General features: G+C 39.8%; 1 protein-coding gene across 1 annotated transcript; it reads left to right on the top strand.

Moving 5' to 3' along the window:
- Positions 1 to 13,772: 13,772 nt before the first annotated feature.
- Positions 13,773 to 23,239, top strand: KLF6 (KLF transcription factor 6). Its single transcript, XM_034402397.3, has 4 exons — positions 13,773 to 14,600; positions 17,358 to 17,937; positions 20,375 to 20,498; positions 21,732 to 23,239. The coding sequence occupies exons 1-4, from the start codon at positions 14,499 to 14,501 to the stop codon at positions 21,781 to 21,783; spliced, it is 858 nt and encodes a 285-aa protein (XP_034258288.1). The 5' UTR covers positions 13,773 to 14,498; the 3' UTR covers positions 21,784 to 23,239.
- The last annotated feature ends 1,361 nt before the right edge of the window (positions 23,240 to 24,600 follow it).

Consider the following 24,600-nt stretch of genomic DNA (forward strand, 5'->3'; position numbering starts at 1 on the left):
GAAGGTGGACCAAGTAGTTATGGATTCACCAAGGTTTGTCCATGTGACCCAATTACTACACAAGCTGCATTGGTGGCATTTTTTTCTTCCATGTGGTATACAAGCTATTGGTCATCATCTTCAAAATCTTACCTGGCTCAAGTCATAGATATCACATATCAAACTTCTCAGGTTGAAGCTATCCAGTAAGATGGAGAAGCAGAAGGACAAAGGAAGATGTCATCTTCAAGGATTGTATGCTCAAGCGGTCTCTTAACAATTAATTCCAAGACATTCTAACCTCTTTACTGTATGTTAGCCTAACCATAAAACAACATTGCTCTTCAGAAAGGCATCTGGGGATGAATTGATGCTAACCTTAAAAAATGATACCTATAGATTGGCTCTATAGGTATTAATGATTTTTATTTTTAATCTTCCGATAGTAATGCTTTTAAGCTCATCAGTCACCAGAAATGAAGATATGTATAAATTGTAGTAATATAGTAATAGTTATTAATAATGTAAAGTCACATTTATTTAAAAATGAATTTTATTTCAGTTGCTCAGAAAATTGGATATCTAAGTCACCTTATTGATGAAATTATAACATTTAGATTCTGTGGCTTAATGCACCTGATTTAGTACCAGGCACAGAAATTCTACCTTTTTACTTGTTAGTTCTTATTCAATTTGATAAAAGAGAATTTTCTCTTTTTTAAAAAAAAAAAAGTATGTTTTTTACTGACTGCTCACCTACTTCAATCAACAAACAGCTTTTGGATTAAAATATGCCATTTTGCACACTATTTACATCAGTACCAGAAGTTTTCTATCCTTAATGAAACCCCACATTTTTTGATGAAACCAATACTCATTACGAAAACATCTCATTTATACTAACGTAAGAGCCAGCCAATCACAGGTAGATCCAATGTAGAGTTTAAGGACTGCATATTTATCAATGGCCCTGCTTCCTGCAAGAAATATGCAGTTTGAAGACCAAGGGTGGATCTTCATTTATGACAGGAAAAGCTGCTAAGGCAACCACCATAACAGTTTTATAACAGGAGCTATTAATAGACACATATTTCCAGAAGCCTGGCTTGGTATCACTAGTTACTCTTGCCTTGACAACTTTCCAATAGTGGTGTTTCACAACTGGCCCAAGTAAACCATTGTTCTATTGTCTTGTCAGCATCTCTGGAAGGACGACTCACAAGAGGATCTACGTTCTACATACTCATAAGAGAATCATCTATGTTCTTCCTTGACTGATCATCTAAGTCACCATCTCATTTCAATGGACTTTCCCCTTTGAATTTCCAGAAAGTGCAGCAATCCAGCATTTATCAACCCACATAGCACACTGGTTCCTTGAAATTTCTAGCTTTGCACAAGCACCAGGATGAACCCTCTTCAGGACAGCTCCAGAGACAAGCATGGAAACTCTTGCTTGCTGTTCAGAAGAACATTCTGCTCGGAGAGATTGCTCAAGGCAAGGAAAGTTGACAGGTCAGAATGGACTTGTCTTCCTCTGCGTGATTTGTAGAAGATGCATAAGGGTTTTGGGGAGATGCCATTTATCCATCCATCCACCCACTCCTTCAGTTAGGCTACTGAGTTGAAGAGTGGGTGAGATTGACATGCGTTACCTAACTCTGTCTCACTTCCAGTTCACATGAGGCACATCCCAACTTGTCAGGCTGTTATGATCTGCCATCTATATCCTGTTATTTTGCTCTGCCTGAGGCACACAACTGCTGTGCGGTTTGATGAGTTTCAAAGTCATACCATTTCCACTTTCTGGCAAGAGGGGGGTTTCATCACAAAGAGGAACACTTCCTCCGAGCATCAGAGAGGATGTGGTGGAAAGGGAACTATCCATGATAACAATAGTATTTTTTTTTAGATACTAAAAAAGAAAAAATGCAACACTATTAGGATCTGTGAAGGTTCAATTACTTCAATAGAAGTCAAATGCTCAGTAGCGATAGCAGGAAATGCTTCCTTTTTTAAAGTAAACTTTCAAAAGCATTGAATGTCATGTCTGGTAACTAAGTAGACATGAGTATCTTCTTCTCTTAGCATTTCCTTCCTTCCTTCCTTCCTTCCTTCCTTCCTTCCTTCCTTCCTTCCTTCCTTCCTTCCTTCCTTCCTTCCTCCCTCCCTCCCTCCCTCCCTCCCTCCCCCCTCTCTCCCTCCTTCTTTCTTTCTTTCTTTCTCTCTCTTTCTCTCTCCTTCCTTCCTTCCTTCCTTCCTGTCATTGACATCTCTAAAATATTGTGGGTTTTTTTAATCCAAATACAAACCAGCGCTGACCTTATTTGGAGGTGTTTTTTTTTTTTTTAGTTCAGCCAAGGATAGCTTAGAGCTGCCACCAGTTATGCAAACACAACCAGATTTGTTTGAATATACATAAAAGCATGATTTGTTGCTGTGTATAACTGCAGATGAATGTGGGCCTTAAAAATGACAACACAGTAGCAAACAGATGCCTTAGGTTGAAACATTTATTGTGACATCACAACTGGAGTTTTGCCCTTTTGTTCTTACATGACACTGCATCTTAGGACATAAATTGTACAGTTTGTATTGTGAGTCTTGTTGTGACATTCTCCTCCTGCAGGATGCCTTGCCTAGGTTTTTGCTCAATTATTAAATTTGGGATATGATGCAAGACATTGAAAAAAAAAAGATATTTTCCATGAAAAAATATATATACAGTTACACGCTAGAAATACTGTGCTCATACTTATATATATTTTGTATCCATACTGATGTATCACTATGCCCCCTGAAATTACTAAACACGACTGATTTAAGGACAGCATACTAAAACATTCAGAAAGTAGAGTTTCTGTTTTGGTATATTTGTACAAGAGGACATTCCTATATATGAATCAGTGAAGGATATTTTGGGACAGTCACAGAACAGATATATACAACTGTCCAAAGAATCACAAAACCTAACACAGAAATGTTCAAGCCTTAGTAAGACCACACTTGGAACACTGCATCCAGTTCTAGTCACCACAATGCAAAAAAAGGTGTTGAGACTCTGTAAAGAGTGCAGAGAAGAGCAACCAAAATTATTAGGGGGCTGGAGGATAAAATGCACGAAGAACAGTTACAAGGATATGTCCAATGAAAAGAAGAACTAGAGGGAACATGATAGCAGTGTTCCAATATTTGAGGGGCTCCTAAAAAGAAGAGGGGGTCAAATTGTTCTCCAAAGCACCAGAAGGCAAGACTAGAAACAATGGATGGAAACTAATTAAGGAGAGAAGCAACCTGGAATTAAGAAGAAACTTCCTAATAGTGAGAACAATTAACCAGTGGAATAGCTTGTTTTCAGAAGTTGTGGATGTTCCATCACTGAAGGCTCTCAAAAAGAGACTGAATAACCATTTGTCTGAAATGATATAAAATCTTCCTGCTTAAGCAGGAGGTTGGACTAGAAGACCTTGGAAGTCTCTTCCAACTCTTATTATTCTAAGTTCTAAAGAGACTTATGTTAAATAATTTTCATGGCTCAATGCAGAAATGCAATATAATGCATTTGTTCTAATTTCTGTTTTCACGTATGATCCACCCACATGAGAACTACAGTTTATTCCTGTAGGCAAAAGAAGAAAGAAAGGGGGGGGGGGACCACACATTAAAATAGGGTTTCTTACTTTGTACGGCAAGAACAGGATATAAGAATGATGTAATTTCACAGATTTGCCAGAACTGTAAGTTTTTATATGTCAAACAATAAACATATTATGGTTATCTAATGTAACTAAATTTGGGAGGGGGGATGGGAAGAGAGATTTTGTGTTTTTACATACAGTATTCTATAAGTCTTCAACGTGGTGTGCTCCAGATGTTCAGAAATTGCACACATCTGGAGGACAAAGGTCAGGAAGGACTATTCAGGGACAAAAGGAAGCACTTTTCTTTGTCTTTTTTTCCATTTTATGCAACTGAAGCATGGATGAGTTGCAACTATTTATGTGGTTACATTCAACTTGTATTGAAACCGGTTCCAAGGAATGCATGTTTCTCCACAAAAAGTTAAACATTGTAAAATCTCCTTGTAACTCACTTCTTTTTGTGAAAAGGGGCGTGCTTGGAAAGATTGTGTCACCTTCAATGAAGTGGCTTGTGGGTTTTTCAGTCCAAAAATGCTTTTGGACTTCCTTATAAATTCAAAACAAACATTTCTCCTTAATGAAGTTATATGTGGAAGGAGTGTTTTTTCCCTTTAGTTACAAAATACCTCCCCAAATGTTTAGATTTTTCACTCATTGTTAGAAATCAGTGGTGGGGGGAGGGAAATCTGCAAGAAGCCATGTTTAATCCCCATTGCAAGAAGGAGGAGGAGGAGGAGGAGGAGGAGGAGGAGGAGGAGGAGGAGGAGGAGGAGGAGGAGGAGGAGGAGGAGGATTTTTTTCCTGTATTTGATCATTATTGATAATTAAAATGGAAAAACAATAAATTAATTAAATAATCAAAACTCCAAATGTGGAGAAATTGAGTATCCAAGTGTAAAACATTAGACTTCACACACTTCTTCACACACTTATCTGGTATTTATCAATGGATTTTTGTAGCACATGTAGCTTCCTTCCTTCTACGTTTGAAGGGGTACAATCATAGTAAGACCATACCACATATGTACAAACACTTAATGTGGATCTTTTATTTCACCACTACTGTATCTCCCTTTTATATTCATCTGAACACATGTTATTTTTGTAACCATTTGAACATTTAAACATATATTTTCTTTACCATTAGACTTCCACTGAATTGCACTCTGTGAGTATTATCTACTACTTGCTTACAGAAATTCTACAGAAAAAACAAACCACATTTTTTTAAAAAAATTAAGAGCAGCTAACATATTATTGCAAAGCCTATATTCATCAGAAGATGGAGAAAGAGAGAGACAAAGAGAGAGACACACATACACAGAGAGAGAGAGACAGAGACACAAACACACACACAGAGAGAGAGAGCTTCCTAGTTTCTTCCAGATCCCCATCACAAGGAACAGTAAAAAAAAATTTCCTAATTCAGAATCAGACTTTAAGGAATTTCCAGATGCTTTAGATTAAACAGATTCAGAAGAGTGATAAAGGAAAATGAAAGTTAAGAAAGTTAAGTGTCAATACAGCTGATTTCAAAAGGAAAGGAAAGGAAAAGAAAGGAAAGGAAAGGAAAGGAAAGGAAAGGAAAGGAAAGGAAAGGAAAGGAAAGAAGGGAAGGGAAGGGAAGGGAAGGGAAGGAAAGGAAAGGAAAGGAAAGGAAAGGAAAGGAAAGGAAAGGAAAGGAAAGGAAAGGAAAGGAAAGGAAAGGAAAGGAAAGGAAAAAAACATGTTCTGTCTCAAGCTCAAGTCCTTTTGACTGTATGGACACATTCAAAATTCTTTTTTTCCCTCCCCTTCAAAATATGTAATAGATGCTTTCCATCACTTTTTTACAGTTTTTTTTTTAAAGTTCCAGTCTTTCAGAACTGAAATTATGGTGTTTTCCCATCTGAATATTAACCAGATCTATTCCTGCTTAGCTTCTGAGCCCACAAAAGTAAAAGCTAAAAGACAAAATAACCTCAACAATTGTGTAATTTCTGAAGCTTTTCGCTGTCTTAATGAAATGCAGAAAATGAGAGAATGTATCACCTTCCAGAAGGAAGGAAGGATTGACAGTCCTGAACAAGATGTTGAATTGCCTCCTAAAATGTTTTCATAAGATGTGCAATAAGTCTTTCTACCATACCATTAGCAAACTCACTTGTACCAATACACTTTTCTCTATCTTTCTGCACACAATGTTTTTATTTCAGGGAATTCTACAGTATAACAATGCCAGGAATTAATTCCCATCTACTTCCAAAGCCATTCTGTGAGTAGAGATGGGCAGTACCTAAATTTGTTTGATAAACAAAGAAACAAACCAACTTCCAGAGCTAACAATGCAAACACATGGCAAAATTATTCTGGAATGTCATTTGGATACAGAAAAAAGAAAGAAAAAGAAATATAGAGGAGCGATTTAATGTTTTTCCTTACGGTTTTTTTATCTTATAACTGGCACCTCTGGAAGAAAGCCAAATTATGAATGCAAAAATGAAAGCATAACAGTTCTAATAGATAAGATCAGGTTGGTTAAATATATTTTCTGCCCTAAACATGTCCTTGAACACCAATCTACTTTTAGTTTTTAAAGTCAGGAAGAAGGAAGTTAATGTACAGGTTGTTCTCAAATTGTGACCACAACTGAAACCCAAAATTTCTACTACTAAGTAATACAGTTGTTAACTGAGTTTTGACCTATTTTATGACCTTTCTTGCCACAGTTGCTAAATGAACAGCTGTAGTTGTTCATTTAGCAACATGGCTGTTAAATGAATCTGGCTTCCCCACCGATTTTGCTTGTCAGAAATTCGCAATAGGTGATCCCATGACTACTGCAACCGTCATAAATATGACTGTTGTCTGAATTTTGATCACGTGTCCATGGGGATTTGCAACAATCGTAAGTGTGAAAAATGGCTATAAGCTACTTTTTTTTCAATTTGAATTGTCACTAAATGAATTGCTGTAAGTTGAAGGCTACCTATATCCCAAAGGGATAAGACAACTGTCCCACCTAGCTATCTTCCAAAACAGTAGAATACAAGTCCAATTGGCTACAATGGCCTAGAAATGGTTTCTTGCAAAGGACATTAATTTATGCAGGGATACAGGGCATCAAGTTTAGCTAAAATTGGGTGGCTAGGAGACTATCACAGTTTGATCATACTAATTCTCACACTGAACCCTGAGCTGATCCGCTCTGTTGCAGCTTAAAGGTTCTTCCTCCCCCTCATTTAACAGTGTCACAAAGGTGTCCTGAGATTAATTTTTCCTGCCATGTCCTCATGATGTTGTCTTTTGTCTCATCTCAAGAAGTAGCTTTCAGTGATGCATCTGCAGGGCTTAATGCCAGGTAGGCAGTTTTCTAAAACACTTATCAGGATCTTACACAGTTTCCTTAGAAAGATTGGTTTAACTCTCTTTCGAAAGACTGCTGGACCTATTTGGTAGGCATGGACTTAGCACTCTTTTCAGAGAACACTATTCCTCTCTACTGTATACCAGGTAGTTTCAGCTAGAAAGCCAGGTCTATGTTGGTTTAGTCTCTTCTTTTCCTTCTCCTTCTTTTTCTCCTCCTCTTCCTCCTCCTCCTCCTCCTATCATCATCATCATCATCATCATCATCATCATCATCATCATCATCATCATGTTTTTCCTACAAGTGCAGTGTCTGCTTTTCAGGTTAACAAGCACCATCATGTGCAATCAAATGCAGCATCCCGGCCCCAACTGGGCATTTTTCATCTCTGCATTTACTGTTATCTTGCCATTTTTGCTTTGCCCTTCCACATGGGCACTTGCTATCTACATTAACATGGAAGGTGATCCATTGTTGGCAATGGATTTTGCATGTCCCTATTTTATCTGTTTTTTTAGTTTTTTTTTTTAATATTTGCTAGGGGCAGTACCATTGTGCCTATCCCATTTCAACTTTGGTATGGCTAGATGCGAGGGTAATGGTTGCTATTATTATATGTAGGCCAATCACAACTGAATGTTCTCCATGAACATCTGTTGCCTACTTCTGGATGCAGCGAAGCTCCAAGTGTCACTCCATTTTAGAAGTAGTCAAGCAAGATGCTCATTCATCAAATTGTTCTCTCTCATTTCACCCTAAGGCATCCCTATATCTTGCCATGTAGATTTGGGACATGGTTTCAGCTCTCGTTCAGAAGTACACAAGACCCCACTATTCAGTTATGTTCTGTTTTTACATAGATCCACCCACCAACACTTGTCTATCACATCCCCAATCCAACTTTATACCTTTTCCAGACTGGAGAGATTTTAAACAGAGTACCTAGTGATTAAGGTGAAGATAAAGGTTCCCCACGCACATATGTGCTAGTCATTCACAACTCTAGGGGACAGTGCTCATCTCTGTTTCAAAGCCGAAGAAACCAACGCTGTCTGAAGACGTCTCTGTGGTCATGTGGATGGCATGACTAAATGCCAAAGGCACTTTCCAATCAAGTGGTCCCTATTTTTCTACTTGCATTTTTTATGTGCTTTCAAACTGCTAGGCTGGCAAAAACTGGGACAAGTAACGGGAGCTCACCCGATTATGTGGCACTAGGGATTCGAACCGCTGAACTGCTGACCTTTCGATCGACAAGCTCAGCATCTTAGCCACTGAGCCACCATGTCAAAACTAACTAACTAACTAACTAACTAACTAACTAACTAACTAACTAACTACTGTTTTCCTATCATTCTTGGTAAGGAAACAAAGTTAGGGAAACCCAGCAATTCCTTTCCTTAACTTGTTCCACATTAAGAGCACTACAAGTCACAGCCATGACAATGAAGTAGAACAGAGATCAGCAATGAGGACAGTTTATCCTAGCATATTTTTCCACTGCCTCAAGAAAGAAAATAGCACTTTAATGCAGCCATCTGGTTTTGCTCATAGTGATGCTGCAGAGTTCTCAGGATCTTATGCTTAGTTGATGGCTCAGGCTGGTGTACTGAAAACTCGGTTAATTCCAGAGAAAAGTTAGTTAGTCCATACTGACTAAACGTTGCATAAAAGCCGTTTCTCCCTCAGGTGTCTCAGCCTAATTTCCCACTCCTACCCCAGATTTTAAGGATCTGATACAGTTTTGGTTTCAGAAATTTTAATCCCTGCCCTTCCGATTCTATGCTCTTGCATGTACAACCATTCCTTCTTTCACTGCTTCTGTTCTTTTTGGACACTAGTGATAAATCATGTTGTCACACCATTGGTAATAACTCCCTATTGTGAGGGCTGACATGATCAAGCTCCACAGGACATGAAAGTAATAATAATCCCTATGATACCAATTGCTTTGCAGTGGTGATGCAGAGGGAAACTTTTCCATAACCAAATGTGCTCAGAGAACACTGACTGTTTGCTCTGGGAGACCACAAAGGTGATGGGGCAGAGATGTTCACCCCCATACCATCGCAAGACGGTGCTTGTTGCAAATGTGAGAAAGGTTTTTGAGGTTTCTTCCTATGTCACAACCTCCCTTTGCTTTTTATTAGGTTCTCTGCCCCCAGGATGCAGTTGCCACCAGCAACAAAGGATATGGACCCACGAAAGGTGGGAAGCCCTTAGAAAATTGACTGCAAGATTTTCATTTCCTTTTGGCTATCAAATCCTGCATAATGCATTATATTTATAAGTCCTCAACTTACAACCATAATGGAGCCTGCTCTTTAGACATTAAGTTATGATGGTTGCAGGGGTGAAATGCTACCGGTTCGCACCGGTTTGGGCAACCACTAGTAATAAAAGCTACCAGTTTGGGCAAATCAGTAGTAAAAAAATGCTACCGGTTCGTCTGAACTGGTATTTCTGACGATCAGCTGTGCTGCGCGATTTATATTCACTAGAAAGCAGGAAATCCTGCTTTCTAGCGAATCTAAATTGCGCGGCACAGCTGTTTCCCCCCCCTCACTGTTCTACTTACCTTCTTAAGACTCCTTTTTCCGTGCAAAGTGTGCATTTGGTAAGCACTGTGCATGCATGCATGTGCAGCGTGCATTTGGCACTCACTGCACATGCGTGGGCAGCAAACCGGTGGCAACCCGCGGAGGATTTCACCACTGGATGGTTGTAAAGCAGGTCATGTGACCGACCCAGTTTTGCACCAATCATTAAGTGAATCACCACAGTCATTAAGTGAATCTGTGGTTGTTAAGCAAACCTTTGTTATCTAGGAGGCATTTTTGCTGAAAATAGGAAGTTAAGTGCTGGTTTTGACAAAAATATCGTCGATTTGGCTCACATGACTGCAGGGCGCTACAAATGGACCGGTTGCCGGTTGCCGAATGCCTAAAATGTGGTCATGTGACCATAAAGAGGGGCTGTTGGAGCATCAGAATTTGTTTGCAAGTATCTTTTCAGGGGGTTTGTTGTAACTTTGAAAGACTGCTAAGCGATGAGTAGTAAGTCAAGATCTACCTGTATCTTAATTTAGCTAAATTCATTGATCCTGCTAAACCACAGAGGCATTTTACTAGTGGGATTCTAGAAACCATATTTAACAACTTGCAATAAATCTGGACTTAGTCACTGTGGTTTTTACTCCATGGCTTAAGAATTAGCATAATGTGGTGCCCCAACAACTCCTATATGTGAAATCACAATTTCTATAAAACTAGTCCTTTACTTATGATCACAACGGAATCCAAAATTTATGTTGCTAAGCAATACAGTTGTTAAGTGAGATTTGTCTCATTTTACAACCGTTCTTGCTATGGTTGTTAAATGAATCACTACAGTTGTTAAGTGAGTAACACGGCTATTAAATGAATCTGGCTTCTCCATTGGCTTTGCTTATCAGAAGGTCGCAAAAAGTGATCACATAACCCTGAGACATTGCAACATTCATACATACATGCTTGTTGCCAAGTGTCCAAATTTTGATCATGTGAATGTGGTAATGGTTTTAAATATGAAAAATGGCCATAAGTCATTTTTTTTCAGTACCGTTACAACTTTGAACAGTCACTAAACAAATGGATGTAAGTTAAGGACTAAACGTATGCAAAACGACAATTTTTAGATCCCTGACTATATGAGACATGTTGGTTAAGAGTTATTTCTAAGCTACTGGCCAGAATTTATAAAAAGCAGGAGGATTACAACCAAAGCTCATGTTGACATTTCAGCAGTTAGCCAACTTTGCCTGATCTTGAAAAGCTAATGAATGATCTGATTTGGTGATCCATTGGGTGATTAAGTCCAGTATTTATCTGCAATCATGACAGAAACACATTTTTTAAATGTGTGCTTTAAACACAAGAGTGCTTCTTGATGTATTAATGTTCTTTTACTTCTGGAATGCCAAGTGTTTAGTAACATAAGCTTGTCCCTTGCAGATCTTGACAAAGCTAAACAGACCTAATTGAGGCTCTGTTGGAAACCCACCTGGAAATCCCAACTTTTAACAAAAAATCCCAGAAGACAATGGCAAAAAACTTTTGTTGCCAATCAGGCATAACCATACGATCAGGAGGACTCAGGACTGGCTTAAAGAAGACGATTCTTGGAGTCTTAGTGGACAACCAATTAAATAAGAGCCAACAGTGTGCGGCGGCAGCCAAAAAAGCTAATGCAATCCTAAATTGCATTAGATCACGGGAGGTCCTAATACCACTCTATTAAGCCTTAATAAGACCACACCTAGAATACTGCATCCAGTTTTGGTCACCACACTATAAAAAAGATGTGGAGACTCTAGAAAGAGTGCAGAGAAGAGCAACAACGATGATTAGGGGACTGGAGGCTAAAACATATAAAGAACTGGGTATGTCTGATGAAAAGAAGGACCAGGGGAGACATGATAGCAGTGTTCCAATATTTGAGGGGCTGCCACAGAGAGGAGGGGGTCAAGCTATTTTTCAAAGCATCTGAGGGCCACACAAGGAATAATGGATGGAAACTGATCAAGGAGAGATTCAACCTGGGAATAAGGAGAAACTTTCTGACAGTGAGAACAATCAACCAATGGAACAGCTTTGCCTTCGTAAGTTGTGGGAGTTTCATCACTTGAGACTTTCAAGAAGAGATTGGACTGCCATTTGTCAGAAATGGTGTGGGGTCTCCTGCTTGGGCGGGAGGTTGGACTAGATGACCTACAAGGTCCCTTCCAACTCGTTATTCTCATGTAACACCACTCCTGCGCGAGCTGCACTGGCTCCCGGTGGTCTTCCGGGTGCGCTTCAAGGTGTTGGTTATCACCTTTAAAGTGCTCCATGGCATAGGGCCTAGCTATCTGCGAGACCGCCTGCTGCTACCGACGACCTCCCATCGACCCGTGCGCTCCCACAGAGAGGGCCTCCTCGGGGTGCCATCAGCCAAACAATGTAGGCTGGTGGCCCCCAGGGGGAGGGCCTTCTCTGTGGGGGCTCCTACCCTCTGGAATCAGTTGCCCCCTGAGATAAGGAGAATCCATGACCTCAATGCCTTCCGTCATGCCCTTAAAACCCATCTTTTCCAGCAAGCTGGGTTGGCTTAAGAAGAAATTTTTAAATTCTTTTAATCAGTTTGTGACTTCTTAACTTTCGGGCCAAATTTATATATATATTTAACTGTTTTTAATATTTGTATTCTATGTTCTTATCTTGGCTGTACACCGCCCTGAGTCCTCAGGGAGAAGGGCGGTATATAAATTGGAAATTAAATTAAATTAAATTAAATTATTTTTTTTTAAAAAAGACTTCTTAACAATTAGCAGGTCCAGATATGACAAAATGGGCTTTAGCATGAGGCTGTCTCATTTCTGATTACACTGAACTGTTTAAAAGAACTTTGGACTCTGAGATCACACTCTTAATACAAAGGTATTCTGATTAATTGTGTTATATAGGGATCATCCTCATGCAAGCTTCTCTTAACAGAAGCAGACGGTCAGCCAGTAGATGGTTAACCTAACCCGGAGAGGTGTGTGTGTGTGTAAGAGGAAGTATTTATTCCCTAAGCATTTTTTCTTCTTCTTCTTCTGTTATTGTACCATAATGTTCTATGGAACTCCAGAAAGAGAAGACTCCAAATAAATAATACACACCTCCACGAAAAGAACGAATGTTTATTGACAACGAGGATTAAGAGACACACTTGGCACGGGTACATTAAACGAAGCTGTAGAAACTGCTTTGAGTCACTTCTTAGTGTACATGGTCATCGAGGGGGGAAAATGGATCTCTAGATTCCAGTTAAACTACAAATTGAAGTATTGGGGGGGGGGGGGATTTTTTGCTGCAACCTGAGAGAAGCAGTGCAAGAGGAGCATAAGGCAGGAGTGAAGAAGATAGGGTCAAGCGAGCAGCGATTAAAATGGGGGGGGGGGGATTTTGGGAAAAAGACGCGTGCACGAAAAGAATTCCTTTCCTATCTAATTTCGGGGGTTTGGTTGCAGGATTGAATGTCAGATCAGCTGCGGAAAACGCAGCCAGGGTATTTTTTTTTTTTTTTTCTAAATCGTTTCCAAAATCCGGACGGCCACTAGACGGCAGGAAAAAGACATTCCCGCTGTAATGTAGCAACCGTCCTGAATTTTGCAGACCAAATAGCTTGCTTGGATATCATGCGTTACCCACGCTTGTTTATTGCAACTTGTGCGAATTGCTTAACATCTTCAGTTACTCTCCAAAGCGCTCCGTGCGCGGCTTAGCAGCGCCTCCCAATTTCACTTTCGGTACTACAGCGACTCCTTTCCCCTCCCCCCCATTCGCCCAAACCCCCAGCAACGACAAACAACAAGCAAACGCTCTCACTCTGAGTCGCTTCTCTAAAACGGCTTTCCAGCCTTATATACCCTTCTAAAAATAGCCTCTCGCTCCCAGGGCCAATCAGGACGGGTCGAATTTCGAATCGGACGAATGGGGTGAGGCGTCACGGAGAAGTTCGGTCACGCCAGGAGGAGCCGAGATGCGCCGCGCACGGCCATTGGGCTAGTCTGACATCATTGGAACGCGGTGTAACGAGTTTGTTGTTATAGATTGGGCAGCATTCAGAGCCGGCGTAATGGGATCACGAGGTGGCGGAGGGCGGGGGGCAGAGGGAGAGGAGTAAAGGGGAGGAGCGAGTGTGGCTTTCAGCAGAAGGGGAGGGGGGAAAAGAGGAGGGAGTAGAAGGAGGGGGAGGTGGCGGCCAAGGAGAGCTTTTGAAAGGGAACTTTTGCAGCGGGTTACATTTGCAGTCACCTCGGTGTTTGCAAATATTGAGTAGGCTTCTCAGCAACTATCTTCTGGAGAGCGAGCGAGCGAGCGAGAGCGAGAGAGCCCCAGGAGTGGAAGGCAATCTCAACAGCAGCATCGAGGAGACTGCAAAAAGCGAAAACAACGAAAGCCAACCAGCTTAAAGAGAAGGGCCAAAAAAAGAACCTTTGATCTATTGCTGTGCAATTAAACTTTGCATGAAACTTTGCTTTTTTATATATTATTCAAAATATATATACGTTTATATATATATACACACACATATATATATATAAATATATATATATATTAAAAAAAAACTTCGTCTGAAAATATATATATATATATATATATATATATATATATTTAGCCGTAGATTGCTATTTTCCCCTCCTTTAAGGTACTTTCTGCTGGGTGATATTTCCCCCCTTTTTTGTGATTTTCTTCTTTTTTTGCTTTGATTTCGGTGGTCTTTGGAGGAGGAGGAGAGGAGGAGGAGGAGGAGGAAGTGAGACTTTTGTAAATAGCCGGTTGTATTTCTGTCACCATCACCTGCTGTGGCGATTACAGCCGAGAGCCGGAGCCCGAGACCTCCTTCGCGCTGCTCCGCTCTTCCGACCTGTGGAAAAAAGACCCCAGCGATCGGACGCTCGTCTTTGCCGAGGGCTCCGGGTTGCAACTTTTCTTCCCTACCCGTCCCCCTTCCCCCCCACGAGAGGCATGGATGTACTTCCAATGTGTAGCATCTTTCAGGAACTCCAGATTGTTCACGACACTGGTTACTTCTCCGCCTTGCCATCTCTGGAGGAATACTGGCAACAGGTAAAGGAGGATGGGCTGTATGTTTGCAACCATGTCGGGGTTTTTTGCTTTATTTTTTTTAAAACGCTGGGGACCACAGGCGATGCGTAAGCTTCAAAGCTTCTTTAAATTTAAAAAAAAAATATTATTATTATTTGGCCTGCATCAAAAGAATGCTTCAGGACAAAGATCGAAATTCAGTTTATTTTAATCTTTGGTCGTTAGCAAGCGAAGGGCATGTGTTATTTAATTATTCCCCCCCTCTTTTTTTTTTTTTTTTATGCATGCTAGTTCTCGTTACCCCCTTTCTCAGTGGACGTGGCTGTCAGAACTTGTGAGCAGCGGCTGTGTGTGTGTGTGTGTGTGTGTGTGTGTGTTTGAACCCTTATTTGCTCTCGCTGGTGCCCGGCTCTCACCGATACAGGCTTCAAAAACCCCTTAAGAGAATGCAAAGCTGGCTATACTCTAAAATAAAACCATACCTTGGAATCGAATCGGATTGCCAAGTTTCTGCCTTTCACGTTTGCCTGTCCGGACTCTTGGCAAAAAAATATAAAAAAATAAATAAAATAAAGTTTCTCCCCCCCCACCTCTCCTCTCTATTTCCACACAACCCCCCCCCCTTTTTTTTTGAAGCAAAGCCAATTGCTATAAGGAGAACTTGTCATCCAAACAGTTCTGTGTTTAGAAATAGTTGCTCTCCGTGCTTCCCCTTCCCCCCCCCACACGAATATCTTCTCTCAAGAATTGTGTGTGTGTGTGGGGGGGGGGCTGTTTGACCCTCTCTTTCAGTACTGTACTATTTTTATGGCAGGATCATGTACAGCTTTTTTTAAAACAGCCCCCCCCTCCCCGCAGAACGAGTTGTCAGTCATATGACAATGATTCCCCCCCCTTCACTTTATGAATCCTAATAGAGGAAAATCTGAGGCATGTTGCCTTTAATGGACAAGTTTTTTTTTTTTTTTAAGTCCATGTCATCGGATTCCAAACATTGGCAAATGTTTTTTTTGGATTTTTTTATTATTATTATTATTTTTGCCTTGCTTGGGATTTTCCCTCGAATATGGGACTGAGAAGACATGTTTACTTGCCTCCATTACTGTAATGATTGCTTTCTCTAACCCAATTTAATTCATCTGGGTTTCTGTTTGTAAGGCTTGAAAACCTGATTTTGGGGCTTGAAATATGAAGCTCTACCAATTTTTTCGGGGTGGGGGTTGGCGTTCTACATCACAGGCTCTCTCCCCCCCCCCCTCAATGGATCTAACATTGTTTTCTGGGAGTGATTTTGCTATTTGGCTCTTTATAGCTTTCAGAATCATTTTAGCCCCCCCACTCCTTCCCCTCAGCTGATGCTCAAAATTAGTTTGCCCAATAGGGGGAATTTTAAATCTATTCCTGAATGTCAAACCTATTCTTTCTATACATTTTCTACCTTTGCAAGATATTTGGAAGGTTTGCCTCAATCGTAACAGAGGGATCTAAAAAATATTGACCACAGAGAGAATATTTTGCTTTCTCTTCCCCCTCCCCCAATAAGCAGAGATGTTAACAACGTACAATCTTATTCACCTTTCTCTAAGAGCAAGTTTCTCAATTTAATGAAGTTTATGTCCAGATAATTGTCAGGAGAGGGAAGTGTGGAAGTCAACAGGGTACTATGACCAATTTAAATTGATGCTGAAATGATCTGTGTGTGTGTGTGTGTGTGTGTGTGTGTGCGTGCATGTTTGAGTGCAGCATTTTATTTCACTCTCACAATTGGGAAGGAAGGGTTCTTGCTGAAAATCACACAAGTCATGCTTGACTGACCATTTTGCCTAGAATCTGATTCTTAATACAGTACAATTAGTATGGTCAGCCTTTTACTATGCTGTTCAAAGTCTTGTTGGTGTCTTTTAGTGAGGATTTAAAAAAAACAAAACCTGTCCTGTTGTATGTAGATTTGAACCATGAGCATTCTTGGCAGAGAGTCATAAATTTTAAAAGGAAGTCTCTTGGCATTGAGTAAAAGAAACAAGGGAATGACTCATAACAAGCCACTCTTGGCCAGCAGATAAAGTTCTCCTTCCTTGTTGGAATCAGCATTAGGACCTTAAAAGTTGGAGTTTTCCATGCTTTTTTCCCCCCTTTCGTCTCTTTCATTCAATGTCCTGTTAGAAATCTGGAGATTTTGCTGATGATGTTCCTACTGTCTCTGCAAAAAATGCCTCACTTTACAACTGACTCATGCTTGTATACTTGGATATTCTTTCAGTGTGTCCCTTAGGCTGAGTTCTCATGTGCAGGAAATGTCTTGGCTTAGAAGTTGTAAAAATCAGCCACAACACATACTTATATTTAGAGTGCGAACCATAATTTTTGTCCACGTGATGGAAGTTCAGTTGATTTTTTTTTTTTATTCAAGTCAACGTTACTTAATAAAATAACCTAAATAAAATTTGGAGAAGGTAGCATTGACTTCTTCAAAGCTAATCCCACTGAAATCTTTCTACGGGATGCCTGTTTAGTTAACTCATAAGGGAAATGCCTAAAGAATGTAGCTGGGTTACTATTTTTGACTCTGCATTCTTTACAAGTTCATGAGAATTACACTGTTTTCTTGGAACATTCATCAGTTGAAACTTGAACGGCCTTTAACTTTAAACCACGTTAGCAACCAGAAATAAACTCTTCCTCTCTTTGAGTGTGCATGGCTTCCCGCTAAATTTTTCAGAATGTTCTTAGAAGTGAATGATTTTTTAAATACCTGTTTATGTATTTTTAATTCTGTAGACTTGCTTAGAGCTGGAGCGATACCTTCAAAGTGAGCCCTGCTACGTGTCCGCCTCTGAGATAAAATTTGACAGTCAGGAAGATTTGTGGACCAAAATTATTTTGGCACGGGAGAAAAAGGAGGAATCTGAACTAAAGACAGCAAGTGCTCCAAAGGAGGACAACCTTAACAATCAGACTTTAGAGACTAACAGTTTGAATTCTGATATCAGTAGTGAATCTTCAGATAGTTCCGAGGAACTTTCTCCTACAACAAAATTTACCTCGGATATCATAAATGATGTCTTAAACTTGGCCAGTGCTGGAAACTTGAATTCATCTGTCACTTCTACTCCTCCTTCTTCCCCTGAGCTGGGCAAGGAGTCATCTTCCCAACCATGGAATTGTGCCCCCAGTGAGTTGCATTCACCTGGCAAAATCCGTACTGGTACTGGCGGAAAGACTGTGGAAAAAGGTACCCTGGTCAGTAGTGATGCCTCTCCTGATGGGAGGAGGCGGGTTCATCGCTGCCACTTCAATGGGTGCCGGAAGGTTTATACCAAAAGTTCACATCTGAAAGCACATCAGCGTACCCATACAGGTGAGTATTCATATGGCCTCTAGGACTGATGAACTCTTCTTGCCTTCTACACTGTGCCTATTGACCTTAGAATAATCTCTCATAAATGAGATGGTATCCAGTTGCATCATGTATGATTTCCATAATTCATGGTTTCATGACTTGGCCAGGAAAGGCCTAGACCAGGAACTGAATGCATGGTGCAGCTGCATGTATTCCCTGTAGAACGCCTCCATAGAAATGTTGCAACATCCGTTGTGGAGAAAGGCAGGAGATGAGTGTAAGAAGGGAACTTCATTTGTTCCCAGTTCCTATTTCCTTTGCAGTCCATTTCCTCTTAATATATTTTTCGGTGTCGTGCACCTTCAAAATGTGGTTGGCTAGTGGTTGTGTCCATCCACTTGGACTTTCCACAGTCTACTCCAGATGCTTGCTGGTTCATGCTTTATGGTGTAACCATTCTCTCTCTTATCCTCTTGCTATTCATGGTCAGCACACATCGAAATATCATAAAGAAGGATCTTTGGGTCACAGTTTCCCAAAAACACTAGTCTTCAGATGGCCGTTTGCATTTGGCTAGCTTCCAAGCCTCTAGCAGATAATGCTAAAGAAGACCTTCATGCTTCACAGTGTCATAATCTTACACAATTTCTGGAGCAAGAACTCAGGGCCATTAGATAATGCAATACCAACTAAAGTTTCCCAGAATGCAAGTCCTCACTTCCTCATTCTTTTTCCATAAGCCTGTTGCAAATTTGTATCTAAACTAGGTAGTTCATTTATTTGTTTGTGCATGGTTGGTTTCGATTGGTTAAATTACCCCATGCCTGAGAAGGTGAACAATTACTTCATCTTTTCTCAGAGGGGGAAAAAAAAATCTTTATATAAATCTAAAATTAGACAGCAAAACGGAAGACCCAGAATTTCTTGGTAAAGAAGAATCTAAAACATCTTAAAATGGTTTGGATTCCAGATCACCTTAAACTTTCATATGGTTATTAGGTTGTGTGATCCGAAGCAATTCTGGTTTAGTCAGTAAACCCAAATTAAGTGCTTGCTTAATTCTGGTTCGCTCATAAGTATTTGTGCTGCAGATTAACTTCTCTGCACGCATCATTTACAAAGTACATTATTTACTCCTTGAAAGATTACAGTTGATTTATGACCATATGATTGTGGTGCATTTCCATTCATGATAAACCTACAGAGTTTTATCCTGATGAAACTCAAATGTCAGGATACATTCCTGTTCCCTAGAGCAGCCTGAAAAGATGTGGAGTGGAATCAGAGCTTGTATAAATTTTTCATAGAGTAAGAAGCTGCCATGGTTGCTTTTGACCGTAAATATTCTCCTGCTTTCAATGACTTCTTGGTTAGATGCACCAAATCACTTATAAATGTACACAGCAAAATGTACTCACATTTTGAGACAAGCTAAAAGGCTTCCTCCTTCTCATAAATGCTGTTTTCACATCTTAAAGGGAGAACTATTCTACTACACCAATTAACCCTTGGGTAAACAGAGAAAAGGTGGGGGGAGGATTTTTGTGTTCTATAGCTATTGTGCTATAAAATTGAAAGTGTGATAGTTATCAGGAAAGGAGGAACCAACATTTACCCAGAACCTGGAACTAAAATGTAGTTGCGGGTAGTGGAAATTCTGGTCTGTCACTTCAGTGCTAATCTTAAACTCAGTGTGCTACTGATTTTATTCCTTATTTTTCTTCTTCACCTACCATTTGGCCCATGTAAAACTTCTGCAGAGCTTACTGGATAGAGTACCCACACAGAGAAACAAAACCATGCAGGAAACATAACTTGTAGGGTAGAGTTTAAGACCGCTTATTTTAAGTTCAGTGTAAGGAAGTGTTCCGAATGAAGATGAAAATGGTTGAAACCAAAACCATTGTCCTAATAAGAAAGTAGGCAAAATGTATTTTAGATTTATTAGCCATCTCAGTCCAGTGGACTCTCAAGATATGGCTTTATACTTCCATTGACACCTCTCTTTTAATTAGGGCCCAAAGAAAGGAAGAAGCATTTTTTGTAAAAACTGATAATCTAAAAACAATTCTTAGTTGAACCAATTAACATGGTGAGTTTTCAGTCCTTTTTTAAAAAAAAAATCATTTTCAGAATCAGAGGATTCCAGAAAGTTTAGATTACTGGAATCTTTTTATCAGGACGGGATGCTTTACTGTTGGAGCAAAACTGTCAGCAAAAAAAAAAAAAAACAAACAAAAATTTCCATCTGCATTCTTGGAAGTACCTAGTGAACCATAAAATGAGCAACTTTGTTTCCTATATTATTTTTTTTTCGTAAAAAAAAAAAAGAATGCTCAGTGAATCAACATTCATTCGTCTTTGGAGGAGGAATATTGTATGTACTCTGTAACTGAATAATGATCAGTATAAATGGTTTTTTTGTTTTTTGTTTTGTTTTGTTTTTGTTTTGCAGGAGAAAAGCCTTACAGATGCTCGTGGGAAGGATGTGAGTGGCGTTTTGCAAGGAGTGATGAGCTAACCAGACATTTCAGAAAGCACACGGGGGCAAAACCTTTTAAGTGTAATCACTGTGACAGGTATGTGGATGGAATTTTGTTCTATATTATTTTGTTCCCCCTGTGCTTGGAAAGCAGCAAATTTCATGCAGCTCTGTTGATGACATTAGTATAGTTTTATCTTAAATATAAAAAGGGCCTCTTTTATATTCAGCAAAAAAAATCTATCTTTGGGAAGCTCTATTCCTATAAATTGCCCCTTTGCATATTGAAAGAAATATGCAAAAACGTTTGATGGACAAATACCCCAAAGTTGAACTGTCCTGTTTTAACTTTACAAGAAACATTCCAATGATGTTCCAACTTTCTTCGAAGTGTTCCAGCTTCACAATGCAGTTGGAACATTTGTATTTGAAATAATTTCTGGATAGTTTCTGGATTAATGAAAGAGCAACTTTCTAACTGACGAAGAAAGCAGTAGGACAAATTGATAGGAAGCTTCTGTGGGATGTCTAGAGGAGAGATTAAATTATCCTCGGAATTGTTAAGTCACATTACGAATGTTGCCATCAGTTCAATTAGATGGAGCCAATGACACTGGAGTGCTTTTTAAAAAAACTTCCAATTTTTGCCACCGGTTATCCTTTTGCACAATGCCATAATCAGAGATGTAGAGAACCTGTAATTCTTCCAAATTGAACTGAACTATTTCTGGTATCACCCTCCTTGGCAAGATATGGAGATAGAGAGTCAGAAAGGTTATGGCGTAGTGACTAATGTGCTGAATTTGAATAAGTTAAAGTCGCTGATCACCTACAAGACACTAGGAATGACCTTCACTGCATTCCTTTTACCATGAGTTGTTGCAGGGTTAACATGCTGATATCAGCTTCTTCTAGTAATAAAGGTGGATGTTTATTTGGCCGGTGACTGACAAGATCACAATCACTGTGCTAAAGTGTCAGCTCCCTTGCAAAACCTTTAGCTACAATGCAGTATCTTGCATTCCAGTCATGTGACGGAGTGATCTTTCCACTGCTGTGCAGGCAATATCTTGCTGCACAGTAATCTGTCTTAAATCTAAATGTCCACGGAGATCATGGTACCATACCAAGATGTTTCACGTATCATCCAAGAAGCTTCTTCAGTTTTGAGCTTCTTGGATGAGACCCGGAACGTCTTCAAGGAAAAATGAAGAAAGTCCCGTTGTCTCTTGGGGAAAAAAAAGGAACTTTTGGGTGTCCTAAAACCAGCATATTTCTTGATACCGCATTGTAACCTGATCTTAAGTGTCTTCTCTTTGTTGGTGGACAGGTGCTTCTCCAGGTCTGACCATCTGGCTCTTCACATGAAGAGGCATCTCTGAATGATTGGAAGCTTGAATCCTGTGGGCTAAGAGGCATCGAGGTCAAGCTGGCCTTGGATTAAAAGATGCATATTCCAGCCAAAGCATGCCATTTTGCACCCTAACTCAGTGGCCTCCAGGTCCTCTCTTCTTTGGAAGGTTTTTAGAGGGCTAGATAAGTCATGTAAGAAATGGCTGCAATGACCATATGGTGCAGGTCTCCAGCCCAGGGGACCAAACCTTCTGAATGGCTTTCCGACACCTTCTGCCGTGAGCGAACTGGGAGTGTTAATGAATGGACAACTTGTGTGTTATGGAGGATATACTGGATGACTGGATGCTGAGGCACATTTTTTTAAAGAAAAAAAAAAACATTTGTTCCTTGTTGTTTTCTAACCGTAAGAGAGAAAAAGCTGTCTGAACGTGGGATTATTTTTTTTAAATTTTATTTTTAACTTGGGGGGGGTGGGGAGTGGCTCATGTGAAGAGTGTTATGTAAGATGGAAGGATGTGCATCCTTTTGATGGGGAAGGGGGGAAATGGTTTCTGCACCTTTTTTTTTTTCCCCTTTTATATTTGGTTTCTGAAGTGGGAGATGGAAGGGAGGGAAGGAAGGAAAACCAGATTAGAGAAATGTTGGCATGGGCCCCTATCCTGTGTGAAAGGAGATTTTGGTGTCTGGTCCAGCTATTAAATGTGCAATGTCTCCCGTAGCTTGTCTGACTTGCTACAGAGCTCATTTGTAATCCATTGTATAAGCTGTGTATTTACAATATAACACAACCTATAACTTTTTTCATTATAATACAAAGGTTATTGCATGGTTCTGGAGAACTAGATGCTTTCCCATTCTGTAATCAGGACTGCCATTTCTCTCTCTCTCTCTCTTTCTTTTTCTCTCAATTCCGGTTCAAAGCTGCTACACTGCAATTGGTTTAATGTTACATAACATACCAAACCCAAATAGTGTTTTTTTTTTCCTCCTTGAATTTTTGCTTTGTCCTATTAGGTGGATAAAACCACTAGGTTAGAGATGGATATTTAAAAAAAAAAAAAATGAACTCGTGCAGCTGTTTCCCCCATTGCCTCCAACACCTACCTTCTTATCTTTTATTTATGCCTTGAGGTCTAATTTTTGGTTTTCTACCTGTTAATGCACTGTTGACCTTAATAATGGTGCCTTATGCAAATTGAACTTCTCTTTTGGGAGGTCTTATACAGGGGTATGAATGATATATGCTTTATTAAGGCTCTCTTTTCACCTGACACTTGTACTGTATCAAATGTACATTATGAAGAGGTGGGAAGACCATCAGCTGGTATTCTGGGTGATCCCCCTAAAAACATCTGTACTGAAAATTTCATGGCATAATCCAACAAAGAATGCATCCCTGAGTCCATCTTTTGACAAGGTTGGTCTTGCACAACCTGCCCCTGTCCTGCATCCTTCCCTCTTCCCATTCAAGAAATTAATGGGGGGGAAAAAATCCATCAGTTCCTCCCTCCATCAAAAGATCCTGTATTCAGGATGCTGTGTTTGCTCATGCATTTTTAAAACCGCAGGAGTAACGACAATAACAACAACAAAGATTTCTTAAAAGGCACAATGTCCACACCTGTATATGTAGCTTCCCCTTAATTAAAATGGAAAGTAAACAAAAAATACAAAAAAAGCAAAAAAAAAAAAAAGTAATTATCAAGTGGGCAGGATATCTATAACGTATGTATATATCTATTCGTGTCTATAGTATCTGTAGCTGTGAGTGTGCGTGCATGTATATTTGTGTGTGGGTGTGCGTGTGTGGGTGTGTGTGTGTCTACATCTATAAAATATATAGATAATATATTATTTTTAAGGATTGTATTGAGTTCTTTGCTGTAAAGTGTCATAGCCTGTGAGGAGTCTTCCTCATTTCCTGCATTTCGTGGAGAAGAAGCAAACAAAAGTCAGCTTATTATTAATATTATTATTATTATTATTACTGTTTGTTAACTTCTTTTAGCAGAGACCTGAAAAGGAGGAGGAGCTTCAATCAGTGTGCACAGTTTTTAACAAGAGAAGGCAGTTACTTCCCTATCGATAGGCACTTTTGCACACTCAAAAATTTCTTGGTGTTCAAACGAAGTGCACTGGAGTCCCTTTGGTGAAACAGGACTTAAATGGTTTGCTGATTTTTTTCCAATTATTTTTTAAATGCAAGACACTTGTCTGCTTTCAAAGAAGAAGAAAAAGTCATTTTAGGAGTTCTAAGAAGGTTAGCTCCTTTCTCCTATGTTCACCCAACAATCCTTCTTTGGCCTTTTGTCTATAGGTTTTGGGTTTTGCTGCCCTCTGCTTCTTCTCTTGCTAGTTTATGCTTTCCTTGATGGTGGTCAGTGAGCTCTTCATCTCCCCCCCAAAAGGGCATTTAATTGGAACACCAAGGGCTCAGGCTGCCTGCTTAGCCATTTCTGCATCATATGGGAGCAATCCATTGAGGGCTACTTAAAAATGGACACTTTCCGCTAAGACTAAATAAATGAATCTCAACCTCTCCGTTTCTGTCCTCTAAGCTTATTGAGAAGATGTAGAAATGTGCTCCTTGATGGTGAATTTATTCCTACGGGTATTTTACCTTTTAGCTGAATTCGCAAGGCAGTTTTATGAGATGTTAGAAATAGTTGTTCCCCAAACATTAAGCCCAATGTGTTTTCCAAACTGCCTTCCACAAGAACGTAGCTTGCTTCTTGCTATTTGGGGCAGCATTCCCCCCCCCCTCAAATGATGGTGAAGATTAATAGTCCTCTAACCATGTTCAAATCCATTTTATCTGAGGCTGAGAGATATATAGGCCTACA

Source organism: Pantherophis guttatus, chromosome 4, assembly GCF_059756535.1.
Source record: "Pantherophis guttatus breed Tessera chromosome 4, ASM5975653v1, whole genome shotgun sequence".
NCBI classification, from domain to species: Eukaryota; Metazoa; Chordata; class Lepidosauria; order Squamata; family Colubridae; genus Pantherophis; species Pantherophis guttatus.

What these genes read in the sequence shown, in the direction of transcription:
- KLF6 (XM_034402397.3), top strand. Translation starts at nt 14,499, where the DNA reads ATGGATGTACTTCCAATGTGTAGCATCTTTCAGGAACTCCAGATTGTT. An exon ending in ACATCAGCGTACCCATACAG is followed by an intron (nt 17,938 to 20,374) that starts GTGAGTATTCAT and finishes TTTGTTTTGCAG; the next exon opens with GAGAAAAGCCTTACAGATGC. An exon ending in AAGTGTAATCACTGTGACAG is followed by an intron (nt 20,499 to 21,731) that starts GTATGTGGATGG and finishes GTTGGTGGACAG; the next exon opens with GTGCTTCTCCAGGTCTGACC.